At 42.9% G+C, this 27,192-nt stretch overlaps 1 protein-coding gene across 2 annotated transcripts in view; it reads right to left on the bottom strand.

The window, feature by feature from the left end:
• Positions 1–2,151: 2,151 nt before the first annotated feature.
• Positions 2,152–27,192, bottom strand: part of LOC118778507 (pre-B-cell leukemia transcription factor 3-like) — a 68,898-nt gene continuing 43,857 nt past the window's right edge. The window contains exons 4-11 of one of the 2 annotated variants that reach the window (XM_036530055.1): positions 17,657–17,901; positions 15,875–16,065; positions 14,261–14,396; positions 12,636–12,665; positions 7,636–7,801; positions 7,262–7,339; positions 6,558–6,647; positions 2,152–2,727 (exon numbers count right to left, since the gene is read on the bottom strand). In XM_036530055.1, the coding sequence (XP_036385948.1) occupies positions 6,601–6,647; positions 7,262–7,339; positions 7,636–7,801; positions 12,636–12,665; positions 14,261–14,396; positions 15,875–16,065; positions 17,657–17,901 (893 nt within the window). In that variant the 3' untranslated portion in view covers positions 2,152–2,727; positions 6,558–6,600. The remainder of the gene's footprint in view (positions 2,728–6,557; positions 6,648–7,261; positions 7,340–7,635; positions 7,802–12,635; positions 12,666–14,260; positions 14,397–15,874; positions 16,066–17,656; positions 17,902–27,192) is intronic. The other variant, XM_036530056.1, reaches the window with a different exon arrangement.

The raw sequence follows: 27,192 nt of genomic DNA, 5'->3' as shown, positions 1-27,192 counted from the left end.
AATGAATAAATGTAGAAGCAAATGTAAAGTGAACTGGTCAGTTGCTTCATTTAGTTACCAAAGGACCTATGAAGAATGCTGTCTGCTGCTCTGGGAAAGCTCAAGAGAATCAAGAATATACATTTCACAAGATACCTATTTTTATACAATAGTCTTAGGTGTTCTTTGAAGGGAATAATGCCATCAGTCTCTATTTATTTAGTTTGTTGCAGTTTTGGCTTTTATGTCCACATGAAGTCCTTTTATTTTGATGGTTAAAATACATTTTTTTACCACACTAAAATCCTGCCTATCTTTAGATTAATTTGAAGACATGGCTCATTGTCAAAGAGGGGGCAAGAGAGAGTGGGAATGACATGATGTCGATTTTCATTTTAAATGTAAACCCAATTACCCATGCAAACAGGTCTTCCACCAGACCAGAACAGGTGAAATCAGAGGCATGTGGCAGGTAAACTGATAGCACCCAAGACAGCCTATTCTGCAGTCACCTCCCCAGACCAGGGCCAGTTAAGGCCTCACCTCCCTGGCAGCACTTAGTAATACAGGAGTGTATGAGCAGTGTGAGCAGAGAGAGGCTTCCAAAGCGCTTAGATGGGTGGAGCCAACTTGTAATAACCATGACTCCTTGATGTGAACCAATCATACTGTTTCCACCTGCCAGCCAGCCAACCACGCCCAGTGGATATTGCTCTCTCTGTCTAAAAATAAACTGTGTTTCCTTGCATTAGCCTGAGGTGTGATGTAAGAAGTCTCCCCATTCCCTACCTTGCCTCTTTCAAGGTGGTAAATAAGTAGTAACCAGTACAACTATTGGCTAGCAAGTGGGATTGTCTGCGTAACCATAGGAAAGAACCCTGAGATGCATCTACCATGAAAGCCAAAAAAAGAAAGTTTATTCATGTTTGAAACTACACATAACTACCACAAGGAAGACTTGTCAGTCCAGGGTGTAGTCTGGTTAGAAATGAACACAAAACATTTTTAATACATTAAAATCACCGCCACAAATAATTTTCTCAGGACTTAATCAATTTAAGAATTGCATACCATATAAAAAAGAAAGAGAAAGAGATGCTTCACCCTGTCAGACAGGGACTGATACACAGTTCCGAATACTGAAACCCAATATGATTTTTTCATTATTATATCTGATATGATTAGTAACAAGATCAGCAACATTCAAGATGTTCATCAGTATTTACAACAGTTTTACTGTTTGGTGTTAATTTACCCTCAAATATCTGCCTCTTCCACCCATCCCCCTAAGCATACACTCTATATTTCATCATTCTTGTTTGTTTTCCATTTTAAAAATTGCAACAGAGCAACTTCATTTATAAAAAAGATTCAAATATATATTAGATTACATGAGAGGACACAAAAAGCTTGTATTAGAAGATGTGGTAAAATGAAACTAAATAAAAATAACAGGATAAAAAATAAAGATACAAAAACAATGGTAGTGATATTGTTTAGAGGTAGCTAGTAAGTGAGCACTCTAAGCTATAGAACATGTTGAAATTATATTGGTGTCTATGATTTTGTATGAGGTAATAAAGCTGTGTTTTGATAGGTGGGATGTATAAATATTCTTAAACTACATTATATACAAGGTATTTTGTCAAATCCGTGTCTTCAGTTGCCAAGAGGTTGCCTATTACTATCACCAAGAATTGATTATGAATATTAAGATTATGAAAGATAATATAATTGAAGGTGACATGTAATGTTAAAATATGAATTTGTTTACTGATAAATGGTGAGGATGTATATTTTTAAAGCATTTTGCAACAAGTGAATGTGTGTCTGATATGCTGCAAATGAGTAAATGCAAGGCAAGACATATATCAAAAATGTAAAAACATTACCCCAAGCTGCCAGTGAACGTAACAATTTAACCCTGTTACGTACATACATAAATCAGCATATAGTTGTCAGGAATCTGTCCTTTGCGTACTGAAATTACAGCCTAGCGGACATATTTAAACATGTAATGAAAAGTGACAATGACAAAGCACCATAACCAAACTGGCCATTGACGGTAGCCTGTCAGAATGGTCCAAACCAGGTGTCAAATAACAATAATAGTAGCATAAATGTAATGTACACAGTACTCTATGACAAGGACTGTACAGTCTTTCTGTTTGCTAATTTTCCACCAGGGACACAGTTCATTCCAAAACAGATTAAATGGACCTCATTCTGATGGGCAGGAAGAGGTTGCTGCACAGCCAGGCTGCAATAAAGGAGAAGATTTGAACGGGTTATCCCGACTAACAAACTATTGACGGCTTTGGATCTTCCTCCTTGCACATCTTTTCATCCAGGAATCTACACAATAACACCTTAAAAAACCATCAGACCCATTTCTGTCACTTTCGAATAGTAATATATAGATGTACACATTTCTATCTATGTATGTACAGTATGTAAAAAAACATTCTGACAAAAAATACACCGGATCCAAGTGAGACAGCAATGGAGCAGAAGTGAGGTGCCTCCACTGAAATGCCGAGAAACAGCAGGAGTCGAAAAATGGCAGATATCATTTGGAGTATGGGGTCAGGGGTATTCTAGTAAAGATTTGGTCTCTTTGATTGGTCAGTCAGTGCTGGTCAAAGCCCTACTGCTCAGGGACAGGATGTGACAGGGAAGAGATCTGTTTGAGGTAACGGAGTCCACGCTTCCAAACGGACTGGTTGCATCTTGCCACGTCCCACCAGCCTACAAAGGAAGAGAAGAAAGAGTTCTGTTACTGCTATCATACATCTGAAGAATGTGATTAGCACAAACAAAAACTACGGAAACTACTGATGGAAAAGTAAGGCTTCATGAACCTCTTAATGGGTGGAGCTTCCATGTTCTGTCAATTACAGGGACCTGGATGAACCAAGTTAGAGGTCAGAATTACAGAAAACAGTATCAGAAGTTAAAATGTTGGTTGCCATTCTTCTGCAAAAAAGAGGGCTACTCAAGATGTATTCAAGTGTCAATGTAATCAAGGGTTGGTCTACCACGTACTGTAATTTCAGAACATTGTGAGACTTTGCTCAAAAGACTTTGCTCTCCATAGCAAAGCACTGTAATCAGTTGAAGACAATGATATGATAGGTATTGCCATTTCAAGTGAAACCCATGGCTTTTGACTGCTTTCACCCCTAGAATGCACTTCCCAGAGATGGTGCTCTGCCAAATGAAATTATGTCAGTTGTTTAATCAGCCTGTTTGCATCTATGCCCTGCATGTTAACACTGCATTCATGTATAAGTCTGCATACATTCACTTGCAAATCATTCACAGGAGGTAGATATGAATTCACTCATTTTTGTAACAACTCATCTTTATCTAATGTGGACACCTCTTCTCTCAGCTATGCACTGTTAAAATGATTGAAAGAAGATATTATCAGCAGTTAACAGAAACACAGAATCTTCAGTGAAGTGATATAGAAACTGGGATTAATCTCAATTGGATACCATGACAGCATACTCCTGGTAGTGTGTACACCAGGATTTTCTTGATTCTGCGTATTGCTTTTGAATGGCATTCAACCAATATGAATGGATTCTTTATCTGAGCCGTGGCATAAATCATCATACACTATATGTCTTTGCACATCTGAAGATGCAAACAAAAGCTTATCTTCATCAGCACTCTACTTCACAAAATGTTTTGACATTTTTTGTTTCACCTTTGTTAAAAACCTGAAGCCAAAAAAAAACAAGTGACTGAAGTTGTTAGTGATGAGAAGGCAAAGGCATGCACGAGGACTGATCACAGCCTGGCCTTGTGGTTAACATCCTTTTCCCCACTCTGAGTGTAATTTTGAGCCTCCGTGCCTCCATATCCATATACCGTACTATGAAGTAAAGAATGAATGCCGGAGTCTGTTAATACGATACCAGCTCGCTGGTGGGGCTTTTCGTTCCATTATGCGAGCATGAGCGCGGAGAAACTCTCCGAGACAGATCTGCCGCGTATCCGTGCCCGGCTAAAGGGGGAGGCTGCATCTGAAATCAATGTCTAATCGTATTTCCGCCGCGGACGACAGCTTGTCGCTCCGTATTTCGATGTGGGCTGGGAAGAGGGGAAGGAGCGGGGTCAGCGAGTCGGGGATCGCTGAGTGAAAGTGACGGCACAGGCCTTTCTGAGGAAGCCAGCAGAAGCCAGCCCAACTGTGACTCGACAGTCACCCCACCGCAACTCGACCATCGCTCAACCACAGTCTGACCGCAGCCCGACCGCAGCTTGAGTCAATTGCCCCCGCCTCGAAGCCTACCCACCATCTTTGGAACATAAAGGTCAGCATTTGTTAATTTGCTCTTGGACAGCACTAATTACCAAAATTTGTCATTCATTAGAAGTGTAAATTGTAGGCCATCTGCTTAAAAAATAATTAATATGTGCTTAATTATTATGTGATTAAGATACAGTGAGTATCTTTTTATATAAAAGTTGTCAAATCATACATCATAATACAAATACTGCATGAAAAATCATTTTTAATTTAAGTCTATATTGTAAAATGAAATGTATGCACAGGGTATGCTACATTCTAAATGTGAGAAACCATGATGACACACTGTTTCTTGCATTGTCATACAACATGTCTCAAATTCGTATTTTTTACGAGATATATGAATGTAGACACACAGCGAAAGACAGTGAAGGCTTCTATGTGTTTATAACCTTTTATTATTTTTGCATTTTTCATGGGGGTTGCTATTTTTTACAGCTCTCTAACATGGAGTCTGGCGTGTCATGTCTCTCTTTTTGTGAACATTTATTCGGGAAAGTAGTACGTGCGAAACTGCCAAGGATTGGCGGTTTGCCGCAGGTGCTGCAGGCGAGAGGATGCTGGGTAAAAGCCAAAGTGACATCTTGCTGTCTGAATGCCACTGACAACATGTTTCTCTCTTTCTTTACTGCACTGGTTTGTTTATTTGCCTGAGAACATGTTTGTTTTGGCTATAAAATAAAAGTGCAGTATTTCATAACGTAGGATCAACATGCCTATTGCTGACACATACAACACAATTCATAATTCATGATGTATCTATTAGGTAACAAAGCCTTCATGATTGGGTTGGGAGAGGGATGAAAAATTGAACTGTGGAGAAATGTTTTATGAATGCTGCCAATCATGAATTACTGTAGTAGGCAATCTGCTCTTACAATGGATTTATAAAAACCTTGACTGGGTCTGGGGGCCTGAACTGGCACCAATTATGAGATTGAATCAGGACAATTGGCAATGCTCTGCATCTTCAACCTCCAAATCCAAGGAGAGGAGCTTTATGATGAATGTGCTCTCATGGAAAGGGGTTCTGTCAAATATTATAAGTTAATTAACTAATGTTCTGGAAGGACCTCAGTTAATCCAAATTAATTATTCAAGATGAAACCAATCTCAATCTCTACTAATCAAAAAGGCTAATAAATAATAATAAAAAAAGGAATGGGATGTAAATGGGAAGGAATGGGAAGAAAAACCAATGTTTTTCACTGGTTCAACTTCAACCCCTTTTTTGAGAGACACTTTTTTTTTCTTCAAAAAATAGTTATATTCTAAAGGGAAGCCACGTAAAGCCTTCAAGTCACTGCTGCCAGATAAGAGAACAAACGCTAATATTTCACTCTCTGATTCTGATGAAGAAAGGAGTGGCATACCCCCCCCCCCCCCCCCACCACCACCCCCATTTTTCTCCCTCTCTCTCTCTTCCGAAATAATTTAATCTTTACCCTGGCAGACCGCGCACTCTGTATTATAAGAAGAGACTTATCAACCTTCATCGGGCAGGATGGAAGTCACATCTGTAAAGGCCTGCAGGCAGTCAGCGTTTCCCATTTTATCAGGTTGATAAGGCTATGGAGAAACGCGGCGGAGCATTTCGGAACAGTTCAACGAAAACATTGATATGCAACTGAGGGCGCTTTCCCCACCGAGGTGCGCTCGCGATCGGCTGTAATGAAATGTTTATAAAAGGAAAAAACGCGCTGACTTTTTCATTTCCATTTTTCCTCCCTTTCTACGCTCCTACTCTTTCATTCTCTTCCTGGTGTGAGTTTATATGAGGCGATACTTTTATCCAGGCATTAGGGACGACTGCCACCTCCCTTCTCAGTACTTAATCTTCCCTGTCAGGTATTTGCACCAGCTAAAAGCGGTTCAATCACACAGGCGCCCCGCTGAATGGGTTTGGGGGGCCTGGCGAGCAGAGATTATCCCGCTGGTTATTTACTGTCATCTGAACAACGGCAGCAAAATTGACTGGAGGGGGCTGGGATGAGATTGCAAGCAGATATATTCATGCAGCTATGAAAACGACATTTCAGCCTCCGCATTTTTTGTAGGGCGGCTGAAATTTAAAAATAACAGAGAACACTGAAAAGTAAAAGATAACAAGAATGATAATATTAACACCACCGATAATGAAAACAATAATAGTACATAATGCTATTCACCCCTAATTCTAACACTAATAATAGAACAGTAATTATAAAAGTGATGATAAAATGTGTATTGATAACAAAAAGAATGATTATTGACTTACATTCAAGCTGAGTGGACTTTACAGAGAGTGCCCCCACAGGCTGTCACTGTATCCTTCCATCTGGCTGATAACATGGCGTTGGGTATCCACCTGAAAGGAAAGACAGCGGGTGGCCATATGTCCACAATGCCACTAAGCTAATTAGCTACCGCTAAAACAACCTCCAAGTCCCACCTTGTACAATATGATGTATTTCCAAGCAGGAAAAAACAGAAACAACAGAAATAAAACAACTACAATGGCAGAATAAAACACACAAACCAATGGGAAGAGGAGCCTTGTGAGGCCATAAAGGATTTCTTGCATCTCATGCATTTTCAAAGCATGTGCCCTTTGGAAATTTATAGTGCAAGGCTTCAGCAGCCTTTTAATGTCAAAGCTGTCAATGCTGAGAATGCTATCAATCACTCCCTAAATCAAAAGACTTTGCAATCCAATACAAAACCCTACAATTGGTTCAGATCAGTGAGTCACTGACACATGCCATCTCCACCCAGTTTGGCATTCGTAAAGTCTCACTCTCCCATCACTCAAAATCAATTGTTTCATGCACAAAACATGTTTTCCATGGCACAGGAGTGTAATTAACTATGTGACATATATGAAAAAGTAAAAAAAAATAATTAGGATAGGAGAATAATGTGGTCTATTAAAAGTCCATGCAATGCATTAAAGGTCCATGCAGTGTATTAAAGGTCCACTACCAGTGAACATGCTGGATAGAAGAGTGTTCTTGCTCTCTGCCGAGTCCAGCTGGAAATCTTCATCTTTCATTGGGAACCCTGGGTAGGAGAAAATGGGACATGACTGCAGACAGGCGACCAAATGCACACCATCGGAAACTCTATCAAATGGCACATTTAACATGTATCCCCGCTGTGTTACACATGTGGGTGTGTGTGTGTGGTTGTGTGTGTGGTTGTGTATGTGTGTGCGTGTGTGTGTGTGTGTGTATGTGTGTGTGTGTGTGTGTGCGTGCGTGTGCATGTACGTCTGTTGTGTGTGTGTGTATGTGTGCATGTGTGTGCGTGTGTGTGTGTGTGTGTGTGTGTGTGTGTGTGTGTTCAGGTGTGCCTACCGGAGTTGGGTGTAGCGGGTGAGTTCGTTTGGCTGTTCTGCACCGCTGCAGCCACTGCATGGGCGGCCGTAACAGCCGTCTTGGCAGCGTACAGGTTGGCTTCTTCCTGAAACTTGCCGATGTTCTTCTTGTATCGGATCCTCTTGTTGCCGAACCAGTTGGACACCTGGGGTAGAGGCAGAGGGAGGGATGGGGGCAGAGAAAATGGCAGTGGAACAGTGGGTAGGCAGGGGGAGGAGCAAAGGGAGGGGTGGAGGTTTCAGTCATCAAGACAATCATGCGCTGAGCAGCATGATTTTTTTTAGAGAGGTGACATAACGGGACCATTGATGATCGCAATCTCCAGTCATCCAGAATCCAAATTAATTCTAAATTAATCAATAACTCAGCCCTCATATCTGGATGGAATCCAGAATAACTGAGCAATAACTCGGACATGCTATCAAGTGGTCATCCAAATTAATCCAGCAACTATGAATCCCTTGCGTGTTATCATGGTCGCGACCTACACTACACATAGTATTTCCAATGTGTCACATGGCAAAATCAGACACACCATGGGTTACTCATCAACACCAATGCACTTCTTTAAACATTCTTCACAAACATCACAGCCATAAAGTACTCACACAGAAATGTCAAAATGATTCAAAGATACAGTACAGGTACTGTGATGCATCATATAATGGTAAAAGTAAACGGAATGTAAAGGGGGTGGATGGGGTGGGAGTGAGAGTAGATGCATCTTTCTTTTGAAATGATTTGCTCTCTGATTTTGGGCTACCAAAAAAGCAAAAGCAGGCCAGTACAGCTGCACAAATCAGTGACACAGGGAAAAGACAAGGGGTGGCATCAATCACAATGAGAGGAGGATTTCTGGTTCACATTCCCTCACCTGGAAACTGTATACACAATTGAAATAGATTATATCACATTATGATAGACAAATAGAAACCGAAATGATTACATCAGAAAACAGCTGCAGGCATGGAGAATCTGTGGTGAAGTCTTTGAATGCAGCCAGCAATTACAGTCCAATAGCAAACAGATAATGGTTGCTGTTTCTAATCACCCTATAAAAAGCAGACTGTTATCATTAATATTTTCCCCCTTCTCATTCTCTCTCTCTCTCTCTCTCTCTCTCTCTCTCTCTCTCTCTTTCCCTCCCTCTCTCTCCCTCCCTCTCTCCTGCTGTTATACCCTGGTCCAGCCAAAGAGTAGCTGTCCATAATGAGGGTTCTGCTCATTTGCAGCCAAAAGCATTCAAGGTTTGAAATCTGCCGTGGAGATAGGAGTAGTTGCGTACGGCATCAGGTTGTCTCTGCACACCGTGTCTCTGCACCGCGCCTTTAAATCTTTAATATCTGGGCAATTAAAATTAATGGCCGCTCAGGCGCAGCCACCACTGGCAGCGCTTCCCTGATGTCCATTGTCTGGTGGGTTTACAGAGAGGTTAAACTAACAAGCATGGTTTCATTGGGGGCTGTGAAAGCACTAGTCTGGCTGCCTCCACAGGGCAGGGGACAGATGCATAATGATCAGCTGTCCTCTGTAATACAATACAGAATAAAAGAAGTAGAAATTAATGAAAAGAAAAATCACAGAAAGGCAGAATAATATGCACAATAGTCACAGCGGGAAATGTGTGAACCAAAATTTTCTGTATTGGAATCCTCCTCCAAGACTGCAAGCACACATGATGTTCTACAGGATATACTCTTAACCATCTCCTTACAAGACGCCCGTATAACGGGATTGCCTGGTTTGTTTAAAATGTGAGGGCCTGTCCAGTCCACTTCCTAGCTCAAAAATCACTCATTCAGCTTAAACAGTGACCTTTGCTTCTGTAACAAGGACAACAGGACAATATTTCGCCCACTATGTGACCTGTCTGACAGGTATCCCTGTTCTCGGGTAAAAGACTAGGGTGTTGTTCTCTAGTTCTGTGTCAGTGCACCTTTCCCCTCCAAAGCCATCCTGTATATCATGTCAAAAGCATCACCTATCTGTGCAGGTATGTCACACTGCAAAGCTGTGTCAGTCCTTCCCGACACATATTGAGGGATGACGTGTCCCAGTTTCAGCCAGCACTGGTGCCTTCCCTATGTGTAGGGACTGTACAGGGAGAGACCGCACCACAGTGATCTCTAGAAGTACTGCAATTTAACCTACAATAAAGGGAAAAGCTTTTACTGCAAACTTAAACATTGCTCTTCAATAACCTGTTATGGACTGAAGTGAGGCTAAAGACAGACAACACCCCCATAGCTGTTTTTACAAAATGAATATATAAAAACCCAGCATTAGAAATCTATATATGATGTAATATCTAGCAGGTAGTCAATGCCAGTTCCCTGACCCTATGAAGGAAAGCAATGTAAGCACAGTGGATGCTCTGTTACTGTTGTAAAAGAACAGTGAATCATTCTGTGTGAGTGAAATGTTAAGGATGGTTCTGCGTGTTTTATTTCTCTGGTTGTTTGGAGAGTTGTTCCTTTCGGGTTTTCACAGAGGAAAAGTCCTTATTAATGCAGGTGACCAAATCCAACCACAGGAAGTGAACTCCACTGGTGTTAGACCAATTTAATTTAAAGTGCTACCCCAGCCAGGCCCCATAATGAATTATACTTTGACGCTGCCTGTTATGGTCTGGAATCGGACCCCTGTGAATGAATGTGCTGATGTCACTAATGCGCACACACTGACATCGCTGTGCGTGGAAAACTCCATCAGACTTTATTACTCCTCAGAGTTATTATTCAGCATGAAATCGTCAGAATGAGACAGCTGTACAGGCCCAAGGGCTCCCCATCAGGAACTACTTACTATTTTTTTCTAGATTTGTGGAGAAACTTGGGCCCAGATTCAGTCCTCCAGCCTATCAGTTTGTCATTTGGACTTTACATTAGCACATTTATGTGATTTTCCTTTCCGTGCCATCATTTACACAACCTCATGAGTTTGGCAGCCGCAGAAGGTAGCAAATAAGCAAAAAAAGGGAGCACTTGTTTGAATCTGTGGCAACAATTTAAGGCCAGGTTTCAGAGACAGAGGACTGCACCAAGCCCTCAGCACATTAAAGCAGTGCTGGCCAACAGATACAAAAAGAGGAATTTGGCCTTAGTTTTGCAACTAACTCATCCACATTGGAGATATGAATATTCAGTGCACCTGTAATTCCTGCAGCTCTCCACTGCATGGTGTTGCAAGCTTGTTCAGTAACAGCAGAAGTTCACAGCGCTATAAACTCTAATGTCCTCTCTCACTGGACCGGGCCCAGGTTTATTTCCACTGTTCTCCTGCAAGAAAATGTATGCCCTAGACAGCATTCCTGTGGTCAAATACAACAGGAGTGACCCTATGGAATAGTGATTAACTGAACTTTTTAACCAACAGATTTCCAGATCTTTTCTCAAGTGAGACACTACTGTTCTGCTCTCCAGCATATTACTTGACTTGAATTGCCCCAGCAAATACCCAACTGCACCCAACTGTACAAATGGATAAACTGATAAGAACACAAGTACCTTAATTTGCCCTGGATAAGAGTGTCTTAGCTAGCAGGGAGCAATAATAACTGCCTGCACATGCTACTGTGAGAACACAGAGTATTACACAACCGCCACAACTCAAACTGTAAACATTTGTTTCTTTTCTGTTTCTGCACTAGAGAATACCCTCTTTAGAAACCGCTGTGCCCTGATAGACAAAAGCATCACTGGAATACCTGACCTCTTCGACATAGTAAAAGGAGAAGAATCACACCTCCGTGATGCATTCGTGACTCATCAAGAGAACCGGTGTGACTCATTGCAGACCGCACCGTGCTGACATTCTCAATAATTCACCAGCCTCCCCACCACCTCTTCACCTTGCATCAGTATTGCTGGCTTCTCCCATCAGCTACCCTGAATGGATGTTCCTTCCAAGATCTCAATACGAGCCAATTATTAACATCGCCTTTGCAAACCCCTTAATGAAACCTCAGAAATTCGATGCTAGAGGTTGTCTCAGAGGGCCTCACCGCTGCTAAGATGATCAATAACAGAGTGGAACTCGTTAACGCTCAACACACCCACCTCAGGCATTGTTCTGCTAAATATATAATAGCCTCAGATATTGAAAAGTGCCGCTCATTTGCACTGTAAGCAATCGGAGCAGGAGGGCTAAAATCTTACTGTGCTGTGAGTCAGTGCTGTAATCCAAATAGCAGTCAAATATCCCATGCAAAGGAAACATCTTTTCATGGGGGTGTCAGAAGGCTAAATCTGGATTCACAAGCAAAAATGCACAAAAGCATAGTGCAGGTAACTGCATATGGTGACTGGCTATGTGGGTCTCATGCATGCACGCTAGCTGTGCTTAGCAATCAGGCTTTGAGAGAAGGGGTGAAGCACAGTACTCTCATCAACGATGCAAGTAGCTCCTCTTGTGTCACCAGCGAATGCAATGTCTCCGAACGACACGTGTGACCGTGGCTGATTCTCTGATGCGTGATCTAGAGGGTTTTCTCCACTGTTTCCGATCAACAGCTGTGCTACTACATACTCACAGTAACAGGCAATGGACGCCCAGGCACAGTTCAACAGTTTCCACTATTTTGCACTGCCTTTTCACTCCCCCCCCCCCAGTGGTAAAATGTTGTTACTGCCACTAACTACCAAGGGAGCCTCTCCCTCTGAAAACAGGCTTCTTGCTTCCTGATTTTAGGGACCAGCTCTGTTGTCCAGAAACCTCTCGATTGGTGTTGTGTAAAAGCCATGATGTGATCAAAGGTTACTAGGGGTACTAGGTGGCTATCTATGTGTGTATATGTTTGGGAGAGCAGTAGGGGGTGGGATTATTGTGTGTGTGTGTGTGTGTGTGTGTGTGTGTGTGTGTGTGTGTGTATGAGTGTACAGCATATGGCATATGTGTGTTTATTGTGTTGTGTGTTGGTGAATCTTTGTGTGCATGTATGGACTGTGTTGGCATAAATTCACATAGAAATGGTGACATACCTGTGATACTGTGATGGTGGTTCTCACCCCCTGAGGGCAAAAAAGAACAGCTTTTACAGAGTCTGACTCTTCATAACTACTCATTATATCCCTCCGCACATAAAATACAGCTGCTTTTACAATATCTGTTTCCTCACAACTACTTTCATTATATCCCTCCATACTGAAAAATAGAGTCACTTTTACAATAACTGGCTCCACTTAACTAGACTCAATATATACTTCCACACAGAAAAATAGAGCGGCTTTTACAGTATTGGACTCCTTGCAACTACACTCTATATATCCCCCATACATAAAACAGAGCTGCTTTTACGGCATTGAATCCTCACAGCTATGCTCAATATATCCCTCCACACATAAAATCCAGGCTACTTTTACAATAACTGACTCCAAATAACTATACTCAATACATCCCTCTTTTCACAGCTACACTTAATATAACCCTTCATACATAAAATAGAGCTGTTTTTACAGCATTTGTGTACTCACAACTACAATCAATATATCCCTCCACATAGAAAAATAGAGCTCCTTTTACAATGACTGATTCCACATAACTATACTCAGTACAGTATATCCCTCCACACAGACAAAAGAACTGCTTTTACAGGGTCTGACTCATGATTAATGATGACATTCAGTGTTTCTCTCCGCACAGAGAAAAAGAACTTTATCCATCGACACCTCCTCCACACAGACATCAAAAACAGATTTTACATGATCTAGCTTATCACATTCACATTCAGTGTGTCCACATACTCTCCACGTGAGAGGCCATATAGATTTGTTGTGTATGAACAGAAAATGATGCAGATGGAATTGCATTCATTTTACTTGTACTCAGGGGACAGGTGGGCATGCTCATTTTCCTGTTTATGACACTGGGGGGTGGCGGCAGCGGTTGATGCTGAGGTTGGGGTTACTTTCAGGCAAGGTAGGAAGGCTTATCACTGAAAAACAAAACTAGAACGATTTGAGTATGTGTGTGTGTGTGTGTGTGTGTGTGTGTGTGTGTGTGTGTGTGCGAGAGACTGAAAACCATTTTCTTGCCACGCAACTTCACCCTTAAATCTCACTCTAATTTTCCAGCATCCACCATCCTTGAGACCAAACTCTACCTCCACGCACCTGCACCAGGACTGTGGACAAAGAGGTGCAACTTACACCTCATGTCTCCCTGAGGGAGCCAGAGACAGACAGAGTGCAGGGTGAATGGGCTTAGGATTGAATTCATTTCAATTCCAGCTGATGACCACTGCTTTCCTCAACCCAACAATCCCCCTGTATCCCCACCAGCTTTCTCTCTTTCCCTACAGGTAAAGGACCATGCAGGAACACTCCAAGGCAGGATTGCGGCTCTGCTTCATGGTTAGGTGGTGGCAGCAGTGCTACACTACCTGGATGGCTCAAATCCTGCCCTTCCCACCCTCCCACCTAATGGCTACTCTGTCCTGGGGACAGTGAAAGAACATAGAGGGGTACATGGGATACAAAAGGGGACAATGCAGAAATACAGGGGGTGGGGGATAAAAGGGGGCAGGAGGCATTGGGGGTGGGTAGCGTTTGAGGGTTTGGGGAGAGGGGGGCAGAGGCATACGGGGTGCATGACCGATCTCACCCACCTGGGACACGGTGATGCTGCACTTCTTGGCCAGCTCCTCTTTGGCTTCTTCGCTGGGGTAGGGGTTCGAGAGGTGGGAATAGAAATACTCATTCAGGATTTCCGTCGCCTGCTTGCTGAAGTTTCGCCTCTTCCGCCTGAAGAAAGACAGAAATTAAACAAAAGATGACATAAACAGATAAAAAGGACTAATCAAATAAATCATCCCCTCCACTGAAGGTTGTCAAGCTTCTTCGCCTTGATTTAAAGAGCTATGTGGGCATGCGCGCTCCAGGCTATGCATTTTAATCGGGTGGCAGTGTAGCACAGTGGTAAGGCGAAAGACTAGTAACCAAAAGGTTACCAGTTCAATTCCCCGCTCGGACACTGCTGTTGTACCCTTAGGCAAGGTATTTAACCCAGAATTGCCTCATTAAATATCCAGCCGTGTAAATGGGTATCACGTAAAAACTGTAACCAATGTAAGTTGGTGTGGATAAAAGCGTCTGGTAAATGCCAATAATATAATGTGGTGTAATCACTCAATGACACCAACAGGCATGCTATAATGTTAGACTAGTTCAGAGCAAATGTTGCCACATCACAGCATGCTCAGCTGAACGTCACTTCAAGCACAGACCTGTCCCCGAGAGGCACACTGAACCCATGCAGCAGTGAGTACAGGCCTTTTCCCTGGGCATCAAAAGGGTCTCATTTCAGACCATTCACCAATTATTTTGGCTCCTTCAGTGTCCTCAGCACAAGCGATGCACAGTGAACACGCTTCAGTTCAATTTGCCTTGCCAACATTCACAACCAAGTGCCTCTCAAGCAAGCAGGTGAAAGCCTACATTGCCATATTGTCTTTGTTGGCCATCTGAGTTTGCACTCTAACACCATTCTGAGTTGGCCATCTGAGTTTGCACTCTAACTGCTGCACTGTGTGCTCAATGGGGTAGATTCGCAAAGCTGAAGATAATAAATGCACCGAACCAATCCCCACCCTGTCCCTCCCCACCCCCATGTCAAGAGCATGAATCTCCCTGACCCAGAGGTGCTAATGTGCGCTCGAACTATCAACAGACTGATTTGCATAAACGCTTCTAAACATTCAAGTGCAGCATTAAGTGGTGTTCTGTGCCCCGCTCTCCTCCCACAGCATGGGGCCCTTTATGTCCTGATTTCACTTTAGACACTGTGTGCACTTGTAGATTAAATGTAAATGACCACACTGACCATGCTGACGCCTGCAAAGCACTTAGTCCCCTGCTGTTGTCTGTTTCCACAGCTGTACTCAGGCAGAAAATGAAAATGGTGGTTCAATATCACCACGCAGTCACTGTACATGTACAAACACATGCTCACATGAGCAAACATACGGACAAACAAACAGTCACAGACAGAGGCACATACACAGACATGAACGTATATATAACCACAAATACACACCACTGGACAGATACAGCCCACACAGAGCAAAGAAAAATGAACACACACACATACACACACACATACACACCACACACACACACACACACACACTTTCAAACAGAACAACATAACATGCAAACAGAAGAGCCAGCTCTTTATAAATCTCCCTTCACACACACACACACACACACGCGCACGCACACACCTGGCGTCGAGGAATCTGGAGCGCAGGATCATGACGGCCTCGCAGGTGCTCTGCTTCAGCTGCATCTGGATGGAGCTGAACTTGCGGTGGATGATGCCCACCATGCGCTCGATCTCCTTGGGCGAGATGGGCCGGGTCCGGGACTGCTCCCTCAGCAGGTTCATCACGTGGGTAGTGAACTCGTTACAAGCCTGGAGTCGAGAAGGACACAACGAGGGCAGGCCCCTCTGTGACACACAGCTCCAGATGACTACCGAAGAGTGCTGGAGGTGGTGGAGCAATTTATGAAGCAGAAGAGCTGGAGGACATAAGTAGCTCAAACAAGCAGCCTGCGAAATCTCAATTCAAATAGGAGCTCAACTGTTCACTATTTCATTATTTTTTGAGCTGAATATGGCTTTAAGTACACAGCAGTGAATCAGTCAAACACAGGTGACCATAGAAACAAAACATGAGCTAAAATGCACATTTCATTTCAACCTTACGGTCTTCTGGAAGGATTTTATTTATTTGTTTGCAACTTCATAAGCAGAGTGCCAATCCATCAACTAATATTTGTACTATAAAAACTGTCTTCATCTGTTGATCAGGAGCATGATAGCGCTATGGTTTAGATCTAACCTGGATAAACAAACTAGATTAAAATATATACTTGGTAATTCATCCCCATCCTTGGTTCTCCTCAGTGCACTTTCTTCCCCCACTACTGAAACATACAACCTCAGTACATGTGTGACAGCTGAACATTTTAACCACTTAATAAGCAAAGGCGTCTATGAATGCAACTGCCAATTTGGAACTTGGCGGCTGCCCAGTGCTGAGAGAACTCAAACAGCTTTTTGTTAAACCAGGAGTTCATACATGATTAATTAGAGTGGCTCATTTATGCAGCACACACTTTAGCTCATTACTCTGAGTGTAATTCGTTAAGTATTTACATTTAGATAATTAAAATCTGGATACCCCCTGAAGAAAGATGCAAGCAGTGTTCTTCTTTCCTTTTTTTTCATTCAATGTGCTGGAAGTTAATTAGTCTAATTTACCATACTGGCTTGGTAAGCCATTGGCATAGCTCTTCTGTTTTTTTCTTCAGTAGAACTTTTGCTTTCCATTAGCAAACACAAATCTGCACAGCAGGTCAATGGTTCTGTCCTTTTTCAACACACATCTGTAGCACCGTTTTCCTTCAAGAAATGCAGCATCTACTGCCACAAACTATCTATTGCACCATAGTCTGCATAGAACGCAAAGCCATCTTGGTTATGCTTGATTGTATAACTATCTTAACAGATAGTTTATTACTGTGATTTCATCTATCTCTTCAATATACTGACCCATTAGTCTGTCACACTTAAAGTCCAAACACAGCTATTCAGCCATTCAGCTGTGCAAACCCTTATGAAAAACAGAATCTACAACATCTTAAAGTACATGTTTTCTGTAATATTATTATATGTGCTCCAATATATGCTTACAGTTGTAAAAGTGGAATTGCTATACTTGCTTATCAAGTGTGACCTGTTTTGACAGATATTCATGATAAAGACATTATGTTAATTCCTTATATTTTTGAATTCATCTTTTGTGTGGAAACCGGGAGCAGAGGACAAAGACAGTAAAAGAGGCAATCCAAACATGTCATCACAGAGCAGATCGCAGACAGAGTAAAAGCTCACATTTAAAATGCACAGTGCAATCCCACTGAAAAGACAGACAGAGACGATGGAAGTGGCTGTGTTGTACTGGCATGGGATTTTATATTTTTGACAGCCCCCTGCTCACCTGCTCATACTTCTCCAGCTCTGTGTGGTAGATCTGGCGGATCTGGGTCAGTTTGGCCCGGTAGTCCGAGTGCTCGATGGAGTTGTCAGCCACACCCCCAGAGGCAGCCGCAGCGGCGGCAGCAGCCGCTGCTGACCCACCCCCTTTCTCCGGCCCGGACACGCCCTCCGCCAGCAGCATGTTGTCCAGCCGCATGAGCTGCGGGTCCGGCGGGTCCTCCTCCTGGGTGCCACGAATACTGAGGCCTAGGGGGCGACAGAGAGCAGCACAGTCAGTGACATCATCACAAAGTGACATAATACCAATCAGCATTATCATCTTTATTCCAAAGGGATTTACAGATTAGCCAGTGTATCCATCTGTGTTGCTGGGTATTTGAGATTTGTCCAGTTAAATACCCCCATAAAAGGGTGTACTGGCAATCTCTCACTCCAACTTGTCCTCAAAGAAGAAGTTTGGATAAAAATGCAAAGCCATCAGAAAAGAACTGGGTAATTCCAAATGAGATCTACTGGTATGGAAAAGTGATGCCTCTTCCGCTAATAAATCATCATGATAGTGTTGACTGTGATATGCTCTTTAGTGTTACTACATCTAGGGGTGGAATCTGAGACCGTCTGGTTACAAGCCCAGTTTAGTTACTCTAACCCCCACATAACACCCCCCCCCCCCCCCCCTCCCCAACAACACATGCAGGACAGAACAGAGAACAAAAATGAATTTTGGCTTGCAGAAATCCATCATTTTGTTTTGTTTTATTATGTTTCCTGCTGTAGTACAATAGCAACCATGTCAAAACAGCTGGCACATCCAGTCGCTCGATCAAGCGGACCAAGGCTGCAGAACTCTTTTGAAGCCTCTCCAAGCTCCTGCACCTGAACGAGCCTGCACTCTAATGCTGCGCTCAACGAAATAAACGTTTCCGTGATGGGCGAAAAACACGATGGCCTGCAGAAAGGCTTTATCACGTCCTGTTCTTTTCTTGAGCGCTGAGGCGTGATAGATAAAAAGTCTACCCTCATACTCAACATTCTGTGTGTAATTTGTATCCCAGGGGTAAAGGCTTTCTTTTCTCCCGCATGGGAAGGAAACATGCGGGACAACTGACACCCTTAAATCAGCAGAGTCAGGTGGTTACTGTGAGGCGAGGAGAGATCCTGGCCCCTTCAGGCATAATTCAGGCAACTCTGCTGTAGGCACCAGCGTGCTCCTGTAGCCTGGGTCTGTCCCTGCTTACTTTCATTAAGACAGAGCATGCGCTGTGACAGTTACACGGCAGCAATGTCCCCCAAAACTGACAAACGTTCCACTAAGGCCTGGCATTTCTGCTTCCGATGGAGATGCTGACCAGAAAAGGAACACTCTTCCTCACAATATGTTACATTTGATATAACTTCTTTTTGTTTGGTTATTTTTCTGATTTGGATACATAAGATTAATAAAGCACCATTGAGAATCTTTTCTGCTTTTTTCCAACACAGATGAGTGACCTTTTACCTCTTATTTAATCAAGGATCAAGGAATCAATTAATCAATCAATCAATCAATCATCCAGCCAATCCATCAATCAGTCAATTTCTTAACTAAGTTATCATCCCAATGCTTTCCACAGATGGTATTACACAAAGGCAGCACAACACAATGACAGATGCAACATGAAACTGAATGTAAAAACAAGAGCAATGTTACAGTGACAAACCAAGAACAAACTGCATGGTATGACAGTAACACAAACCAAATGGTATTAACTATACATGAGTCGTGCTTGTTTGGAAACAAAGAGATGTCCTCAAGTGACTGTCACGTTGCTGTCACACAACATTTGCCCATGTCACTCCTGAAGAATACAAAGCGCAGAGCAGAAAATGTATGTTTCACCCAGCAACTGCAAATAGCAAGAAATGTTGGCATTTCTTTAATAAATGTGGCATGAAGCACATTGTGAAATTAAACTAAAGGATGTCTACCAGCTTCATCTGAATAGTCTTATTCATCCAATCTCTCATTTGCCATTGGTGTCTTTTTTATCATTTCATCATTTCATTTGCACTGCCATGGCACCGCTATCATAATCATAAGAAGAGATTGTCGCTGCGTTCCCGTGATATTCATAATGAACCCGGGTGCAGCGGAGCAGTTTAGATTGATTACAGTCGACCTAATCAGACAGAGCACAATTCCTGCTGACACTGTTATGCTCTCTCTCTCTCTCTCTTGTCCTCCCTCCCCCTTCTTCTCTCTCTACCTCTCTCTCCCTCTGCCCCCCATTTCTCCTCCCTCTCTCTCTCTCTGCACCTGCACATCCATTCTACCACTCTAATGAACACCGCAGAATAACACATTCTCAAAATATCATAATAAAGAGCTCCCTATATTGCACGAGATTTTAATCAACCCTCTTAATCAGGACATGTATTTCATTAAAGGTGGGCTTCGGGAAGACAGAAGGCAGAGAAACGGCCCCATTGTGCGCGGCCCGGCTTTTCGGCTTTGTAATCTGGCCCCGCGATCTCTTTCTTCTTTTCTAACCCCAGTATCTGTCGACGGATCCTAATTAGCCATCCCTCAGCGTGCAGATGCACCTGTCGCCTGCTGCTGCACCTTATCCGCGGCTTCACAACACAGAGGCCGGCGAATGGACGAATCGAAGAGGTCACATAAACAGGCTCGCATTGTTAGCCTCACGCATATGACCAGGAGCGGAGGCCCGCTGCTCACGTGCGCATAAAGGGGCGACCGCTCAAACACTCCGACCGTGGGCTTCATCCGAGCACAGCACAGCCAGCGCGCTTCTGAGGGTTTCAGAAGCTCGTTAAGGGTTCGCCCGTATGCGGTGGGCCTCCGAATAATAGATAAGGAGATTAGTATCTGCGAGACGGGGTGGTCTGGCAATCGGAAGGGGCGGCTCTGCCAAGCACTAACCCAGCACACAGCGAGGCGTCATTACACCCAAACTGCAACAACCACGCACACATGCAAATGCACACCGCCACATAAGCTGACATTTACACTCACAAGCAACACAAATCGCGGTCTGTGCTTAAGCAATCTGCTGTTTGCTTGGATTTTTGTTAATTCATTCATTCTGTTTCCTTTTTTAAGACGCACCACCTGTCTTCCGCTGTGTTGACGTTGCCTGCACTGTGAAGCTGACAGTTTGATATTTGGCACCAGACCGCATCCTCGGTCTCTGATGGGCCGCACAATGGTTCTCAAACCCATCAGATGTCATGGCGAGAAAGTGCCAAATGAATTAGTGGAACTACTTGCACTGTCAAGCCCTTTTGCTCACAGTGAGTGAAACTCACTCCACAAATCACTATGATGAGCACAGTAGTGTTTGATTGCCCTTGACTTTTGAGATTGACTAATATCTCCTGCAGCCTCCTTGATACAATAGACATACCACACAACGATTGAAAGGTCCCAGATACTAAACACTCCTGGCTCCTCGGGGATTTTTGGTAGTATGGGACCCTTCAGTCTACTCAATGCCAAACTCAATGCACACCATATGGTTTCAAACCCCTGTCGCAAAACAAATGCAGCTGTGATGTCAGCGAAGAGACAATAAGGTTCAGGAAAGAATCATTCCGCCTTTAGCAATTCCTGTGGTTGATTTTACATTAACACAAACAGTGTACTGTAAATGACAGTCTACAAGAATGACAGGTCCGTGGGCTGACAGCGAAACAGGAGGAGGATTTAAAGCAAATACAAAGCAGACGTCATGAAACAAAAGAGCGAAATCCGCACACACGATGAACCTGTGCTTTCCAGTGCTGCTGTGCATGCGTTCCCATTCTGCCGCGGACGGAGGCTCAAATACACATCTCTCCTGGAGCTGGAGGTGACAGTAAGGTTGATGGCCCGCTTTTTATGTCAGGTGTGCTAAGTACAGCGCTGAGATGCCCAATCCACCCAGCTGTCACTTTCACTCGCTTACCTCTCTGCCGAGGACCAAAAATACACGTCTGTGGGACGATACAGCGCTTCTCAGTTAAATGGACATAAATCACAGTTTTCTTTTGAGCCAAAATCACAGGCCATAAAGAGCTACTAGTCTCCAACCATATATTACGGAGCGGCTCCTGTGAGCCGTGGCGCAGCCATTCTCCGCGGAGAAAAGCTGAGTGAGACATTACCGGGTGACATGTAATCCTGTTAGAAGCACTAACATGCGGACTGGACCTGACGTTTTTATCAAACATGTCCGCTTCCATTTCCGAAATCAGCAGAATAAAAACCACTGCCACGCAGCCGTTCGAATGACCCCCCTCCTCGCTGCAAGAGATTTGCTGAAACAGTGCCTCAGCAAGACTCAAACAGAACTCTAAAAAGACTCTACATATAAAAATAACTTCATAAATATAACTGCATATATTATGTAACACTATAACTGTATACACAAATAACACTAGATAAATTATATATAAATATAAACAATGACACCCACCCAGCCACCAAAACAATAGCTCCAGCAAGACTTCTCTCTGAGGAAAAAGAACTACATACAACAACAAACAGTGCCAAGAAACAGAAGAGGGAGTTAACACCAGAATTCATACCACAGACACAGGACCATGCTTACCTTCCCTGCCTGTGTCTGTGGGATTGCAGTGCTGGGAGAAATCTTTACTGGCCTCTGCCATATAGGCCATAAATGAGTTAAATGGGTTAACCTATTCTTCTGTGCACCTGCTAGCACAGTGTTTCATAAGTATAGCTCATAATGTATAGCAGCTGAACATTAGACATGCAGAATGTTAAACAAGCTTTTAGGAAGCTAACTATGTCTCTAGAGAAACTCTTATTTGCATGGAAATGACTTTAGGAGGAATTAAACAGATGATTACATTCCCAGCTTTCCTCAAAATGGTTTTGAGCTTCACAGCACTTGTTATTACAGGATATCAACTTCCTGACTTCTGATTTGATACAGTTTATCAATTCACTCCAAGACTGGTTGCTGTATATTTTTCCCTCTAAAAAAAATAGGTAATCACATTTTAGATTAAAATGCAATGTAAACACTGAAACATAAAGGCATTCGCAAATAGGATTTCGTCTGATTAAATCTTTAGTTTGCAGTTAATCTGACAGTACTTTGTAGCAAGTTCCAAAGCATTAAATTGCAGTTGAGTTTAATGCCTCGCCCTGATGTTTTCCCCGCTGGTGTTAAATCTACGCCTGACACCCAAAGCGCGCATTTCAGGAACTGAGCACAAAGCTAGACTAGTCCGCATTTCAAGCGGATTAATAAATCCCAGCAAATCCCGTTCCGGTTTCAGGGCTGCAGCCACTGATAGCAAGCAAGGGATTCTCTCTTTGCAAGTGTGCAGTATTTAAGACTGCACTGATAATGTGAGTCTTAGACAGCTCCGCGCAAACCTAAAGGAAAGGAAGTGGTTTATGACGCCAACCTGATGTCACCAGTGCCTTCAATATTATGAGACATGCGTGACTAATGTACAGTATGCTAATATGGTATCATGGTATGGTTGGGAAAGAGGCTCACACTCAGGGAGCAGACTGGGGAACCACCTGTTTCCCCCCCATGCTTTGCAGTGAAACAATAACCAGTGGTCAGCCTTGAATTTACTCCCATCATTGTAGCACCATCTTTTTTCTGGATGAGAGAACCCACTCAGGAGATTCAATACCACTGTAACATCACGTGAATAAGAATAATCTGAAAGCAAGGTTCCAAAGTAGTTCAGCTAGTTAGGTATTCTCTTTGACTACAGGCTGAGTTCTATGGCCCAGGTTCTAAACCAGCCGTGCCATTTGCTGATAATGACCTAGACCCCACGGTGGGGTAACAACTTGGCTTTGTTCCACTAAGGATGGGGGTGGGTCGCTTGGCCAGGGTTTCCTCATATCTCCGCTCTGAGGCATGCTGTGATTTGTCATTTCTCGGATGATGTCAGTGGAGTAGGACCTACTTTGTTGTACTGCACTTTGTGACTTGCAGCATAAAAGTCTACAAGTCACGTAGATTTATAAACTACATATATAATTGAATCAAAGGATTTGTCTCACCTCAGCACTCCAGAACAGGGTTTTATAAAGGGGACAGAAATTATAGAGAGTAAGCATGAAGAAAAATTGGAAATAATTGTCCCGGCAAAACAGTATTTAATGATGTGGAAGGGATCATCACAACAGTTTTGGATCAGGCATGCACATGAATGGGAATAAACATGATATTTTGGGATTCTCCTTTTCTTCTAGACTCCGTACCTTAACCTCCGTACCATTGCCCGGCACAACATCGACTTTCCACGCACCTAATTGTGTTGCTCTGCAAACGTCTCCAAAGGATAGCTTATCAAAAAGGAATTCATTTACTGTCAATATCTGCAAAGGTCATCTCTCTTAGAGTTGGCTGCAATTATAGAATAATGATGAATCAAAGCTCTCACTACAGCCAGCAGGCCAAATAGAGGTGGGCCCAACCTGAGGGGCGATACCTATTGGTGGGGGTTGAAATGAGCCACCCTCCCTCTATGTAAAGTGCTTTGTGCTCATTGATAGGGATGACAGGCACTAAAGCAATGTCATTAATTCATTCATGCATTAATTGATTCATCCATTGATTCATTCATTTCCAGTCATAGCAAAACAAGGGGACAGAAACAGCCTGGCATGGAAGGGGATGAGTCTAGATGGAGCCTTGCATGTTGCTACATCTTCCTCCCACTTAACTTCTCTTTTACTCATAAGACGACTTACTTCCAAACTGCTCCTCAGCTACTCATGTGTCTATGACAGATCCACTGCAATTAGGCTACCACTGAAGAGGTAGGATAGTTTTGAACTCAAATACTGTTGAGACTGTGAAAAGCAACAGGGATAAAAAAGGAGTGTTCTCAATAACACAGCTGCAGTCATTTTGTACATGAAATGACTCTTTGTTGTTGTTCTTTCTTTTATTTAGAGAGCTGTGCACCAGGCATCGTTATTTAGTATGTATGAGGCAGCCGCTCTTTGTAGCGCTTCCCACAATGAAAATGCTTTATTTCTTCCTTTCAAAGCTTGTTTATGCACAAACTTCTCTCTGTTCTCATTATTCCAAAACAGATGCTCATAACGATTGTACGTATTAATTTATTTGGTGCGATAGAGGTGGGGGGACTTCATAACGACTTCCCCTCCAAGTCATCAAAGATCAGCCATGTCTTTTCTCCATGGTGCAAAGTGTAGCTGGCAAATAAACAAAAGCAAAAACAAAAAAATAATTCTCTTACTGACATCATATTCTGAAACAGAGAAAGAAACCTCTGAAATCAATTTCAAAATCAATTTCAAAAGATTTATATATGTATATAAAACTTTTTAAATATAATATATAGTATATGTTATTATGTGCTGAAAGATAAAAAATGTGGCTCCAATTTTTACAAAACATGAACAGAATACAGAGTAATTTATTTCATAGGCAGACCTGCATATACTGCTGACCCATTATGACCCACTGTATGCAAACCCATTATCAAATCAAAGAGGAGAGACACAAAGGAAAAATGGGTCTAATTTTCTCAATGAATAAGTTCAGTATCAGGGGTGCTGACCTTCCATTTGTTGTTATTTTTACCTTTCTTTACCCAAACAACACTAAAGGTTGTTTTAACTTTTTTCCCACCTTCCTCAGCCAATCCCAGTGAAGGCTTCTCCATTTTCTGTGCAAACAGGCAGAATCTGGCAGCGTGGCCAACAAACCAGAGGGGGCTTCGGGGTTAATTCCTCAATTACAGTAATTAATAGGGGTGGATTTAATTGGGAGGAAAGGCCTTAACGAATGTGCAACACGCGAGGTGGAGAAAGAGAATGTTTACGCCGCGGCTTTGTCTCGCTCGCACGCCTGACAGAGTCTGGGGGCCGGCCGGCTACGCTAGCTCTGACACAACAAGCAGTGGGTTCAGACGGTGACCGTCGCCTGCATGCCAGACAAGCTGAGTAATTAGGCACCAGGTTAATGTGAGAGGAAGCACTCGACAGCGGTTTGTTACTGCGTCTGAGTAATTAATGTTTTGTGTATCTGTGTTCAAGTGTGTCGGGGAGTCTGTGTGTGCATATGCGTGCATTTGCGTGTGTATGTGTGTAAGTGCATGTGTCTGTATGTTTGTGTACACACTGTCATGTCTGTGGGCATGTGCATGCATATGAGAACGTGCCTGTGTGTGTGTGTGTGTGTGTGTGTGTGTGTGGATGTGTAAACATTTCAGCTTACTGACACAATTCTGTAAACCAGTGTTCACAGTTGTGCCCAGGAGATGGTGTAAATACTTTCATAAATGCACTTAAAAATAAAAGTTGAAAAACTTACTGCTGATATTCAAAGGTGCCAAAACATTCTGATGTTAAGTCCCCATAAGCTCTCTTTTTCAGTACAAACACACCTGCGCCGCAGACATGAGCAGCACGCCCACACAGAGAGAGAGAGAGAGCCCCACGCAGTGAGCTACGAACTCTCACACCTTCTCCCTTCCTCTCTGTCTTCTGCTCATCCCCCTTTTTATTTGTCCTCTATCAAAGCTAATCCTTCTCTCCATCTGTTGAGCACACAGGCGCTCCGGAGAAGGTAGAGTCCCTTCCTGTTTGTGGTGGAAATGTGCAGGCGATGACACGGACAGATCTAAATGGGGACACCATTAAGTAAGGCAAACACCATGCTAAAACAAATGTTATCTCACCAGGGCCATCTCTAGGGTCACCGCAATACAGGAAGATTTATTTTCTTTTGTTTTAGGAGCCAGCACTTCAGAAAAGGCAAATATTTAAGCAACTGCCTTTGCCTTCCTCTAATATGTTTGGTTTCCTTTTTCTTTTTTTTTATTTTGTCATGTCGCTCCTAACCACAAAATGTACACCTGGGACAGGTGGAAGGTTTCTCACACACACACACACACACACACACACACACACACACACACACACACACACACACCTGGCTATACAAATACAGTGAAGCAAACATATTTTATGATTGTTCATATGCTCAATGTAATTTAATATCTTCTGTATCTATATGCCCCTCTTTTTTGGGCTTTACTCAACCTGTCTCACTTCCACAAACACACACACACACACACACACTCATCCACTCACATGTGTGTTCTACATCTACAAGTCCCTGTATGCATCTACAGAGAATGTGTGTTCCAAGTCGACTTAGCCAAATATAAAGCAGGTTATTTGTCTCTGAGAGCACTGCCAGCGGCTGTATAAGTTACAATCTAGGGAAAAAAAAGGAGCCGTGGTGCAGTAAGTAAGAGGAAACCTGGACAAAATGAAATGTATAAAACATGCGGAGTTCATAAACTCTCCACTACCACTCTCTTCAGGTCTCCAGGGAAAGCGCAACACAGCATAAAAACCCCACGTATGCAGCAGTATCAGTACAAAATCGCATGTACAAAGTCACACATTCCAAATAAACCAACCGTATCTACCTGCGTTAGTCCATTCTCCAACTTCATTAAGGTTATTATTCAGTTAAGTCATTAAAGCATTGTGTTGGATTACACAGTGCA

This window comes from Megalops cyprinoides, chromosome 5 (genome assembly GCF_013368585.1).
Source record: "Megalops cyprinoides isolate fMegCyp1 chromosome 5, fMegCyp1.pri, whole genome shotgun sequence".
NCBI lineage: Eukaryota > Metazoa > Chordata > Actinopteri > Elopiformes > Megalopidae > Megalops > Megalops cyprinoides.
This window is presented reverse-complemented; position numbering and strand designations above follow the sequence as displayed.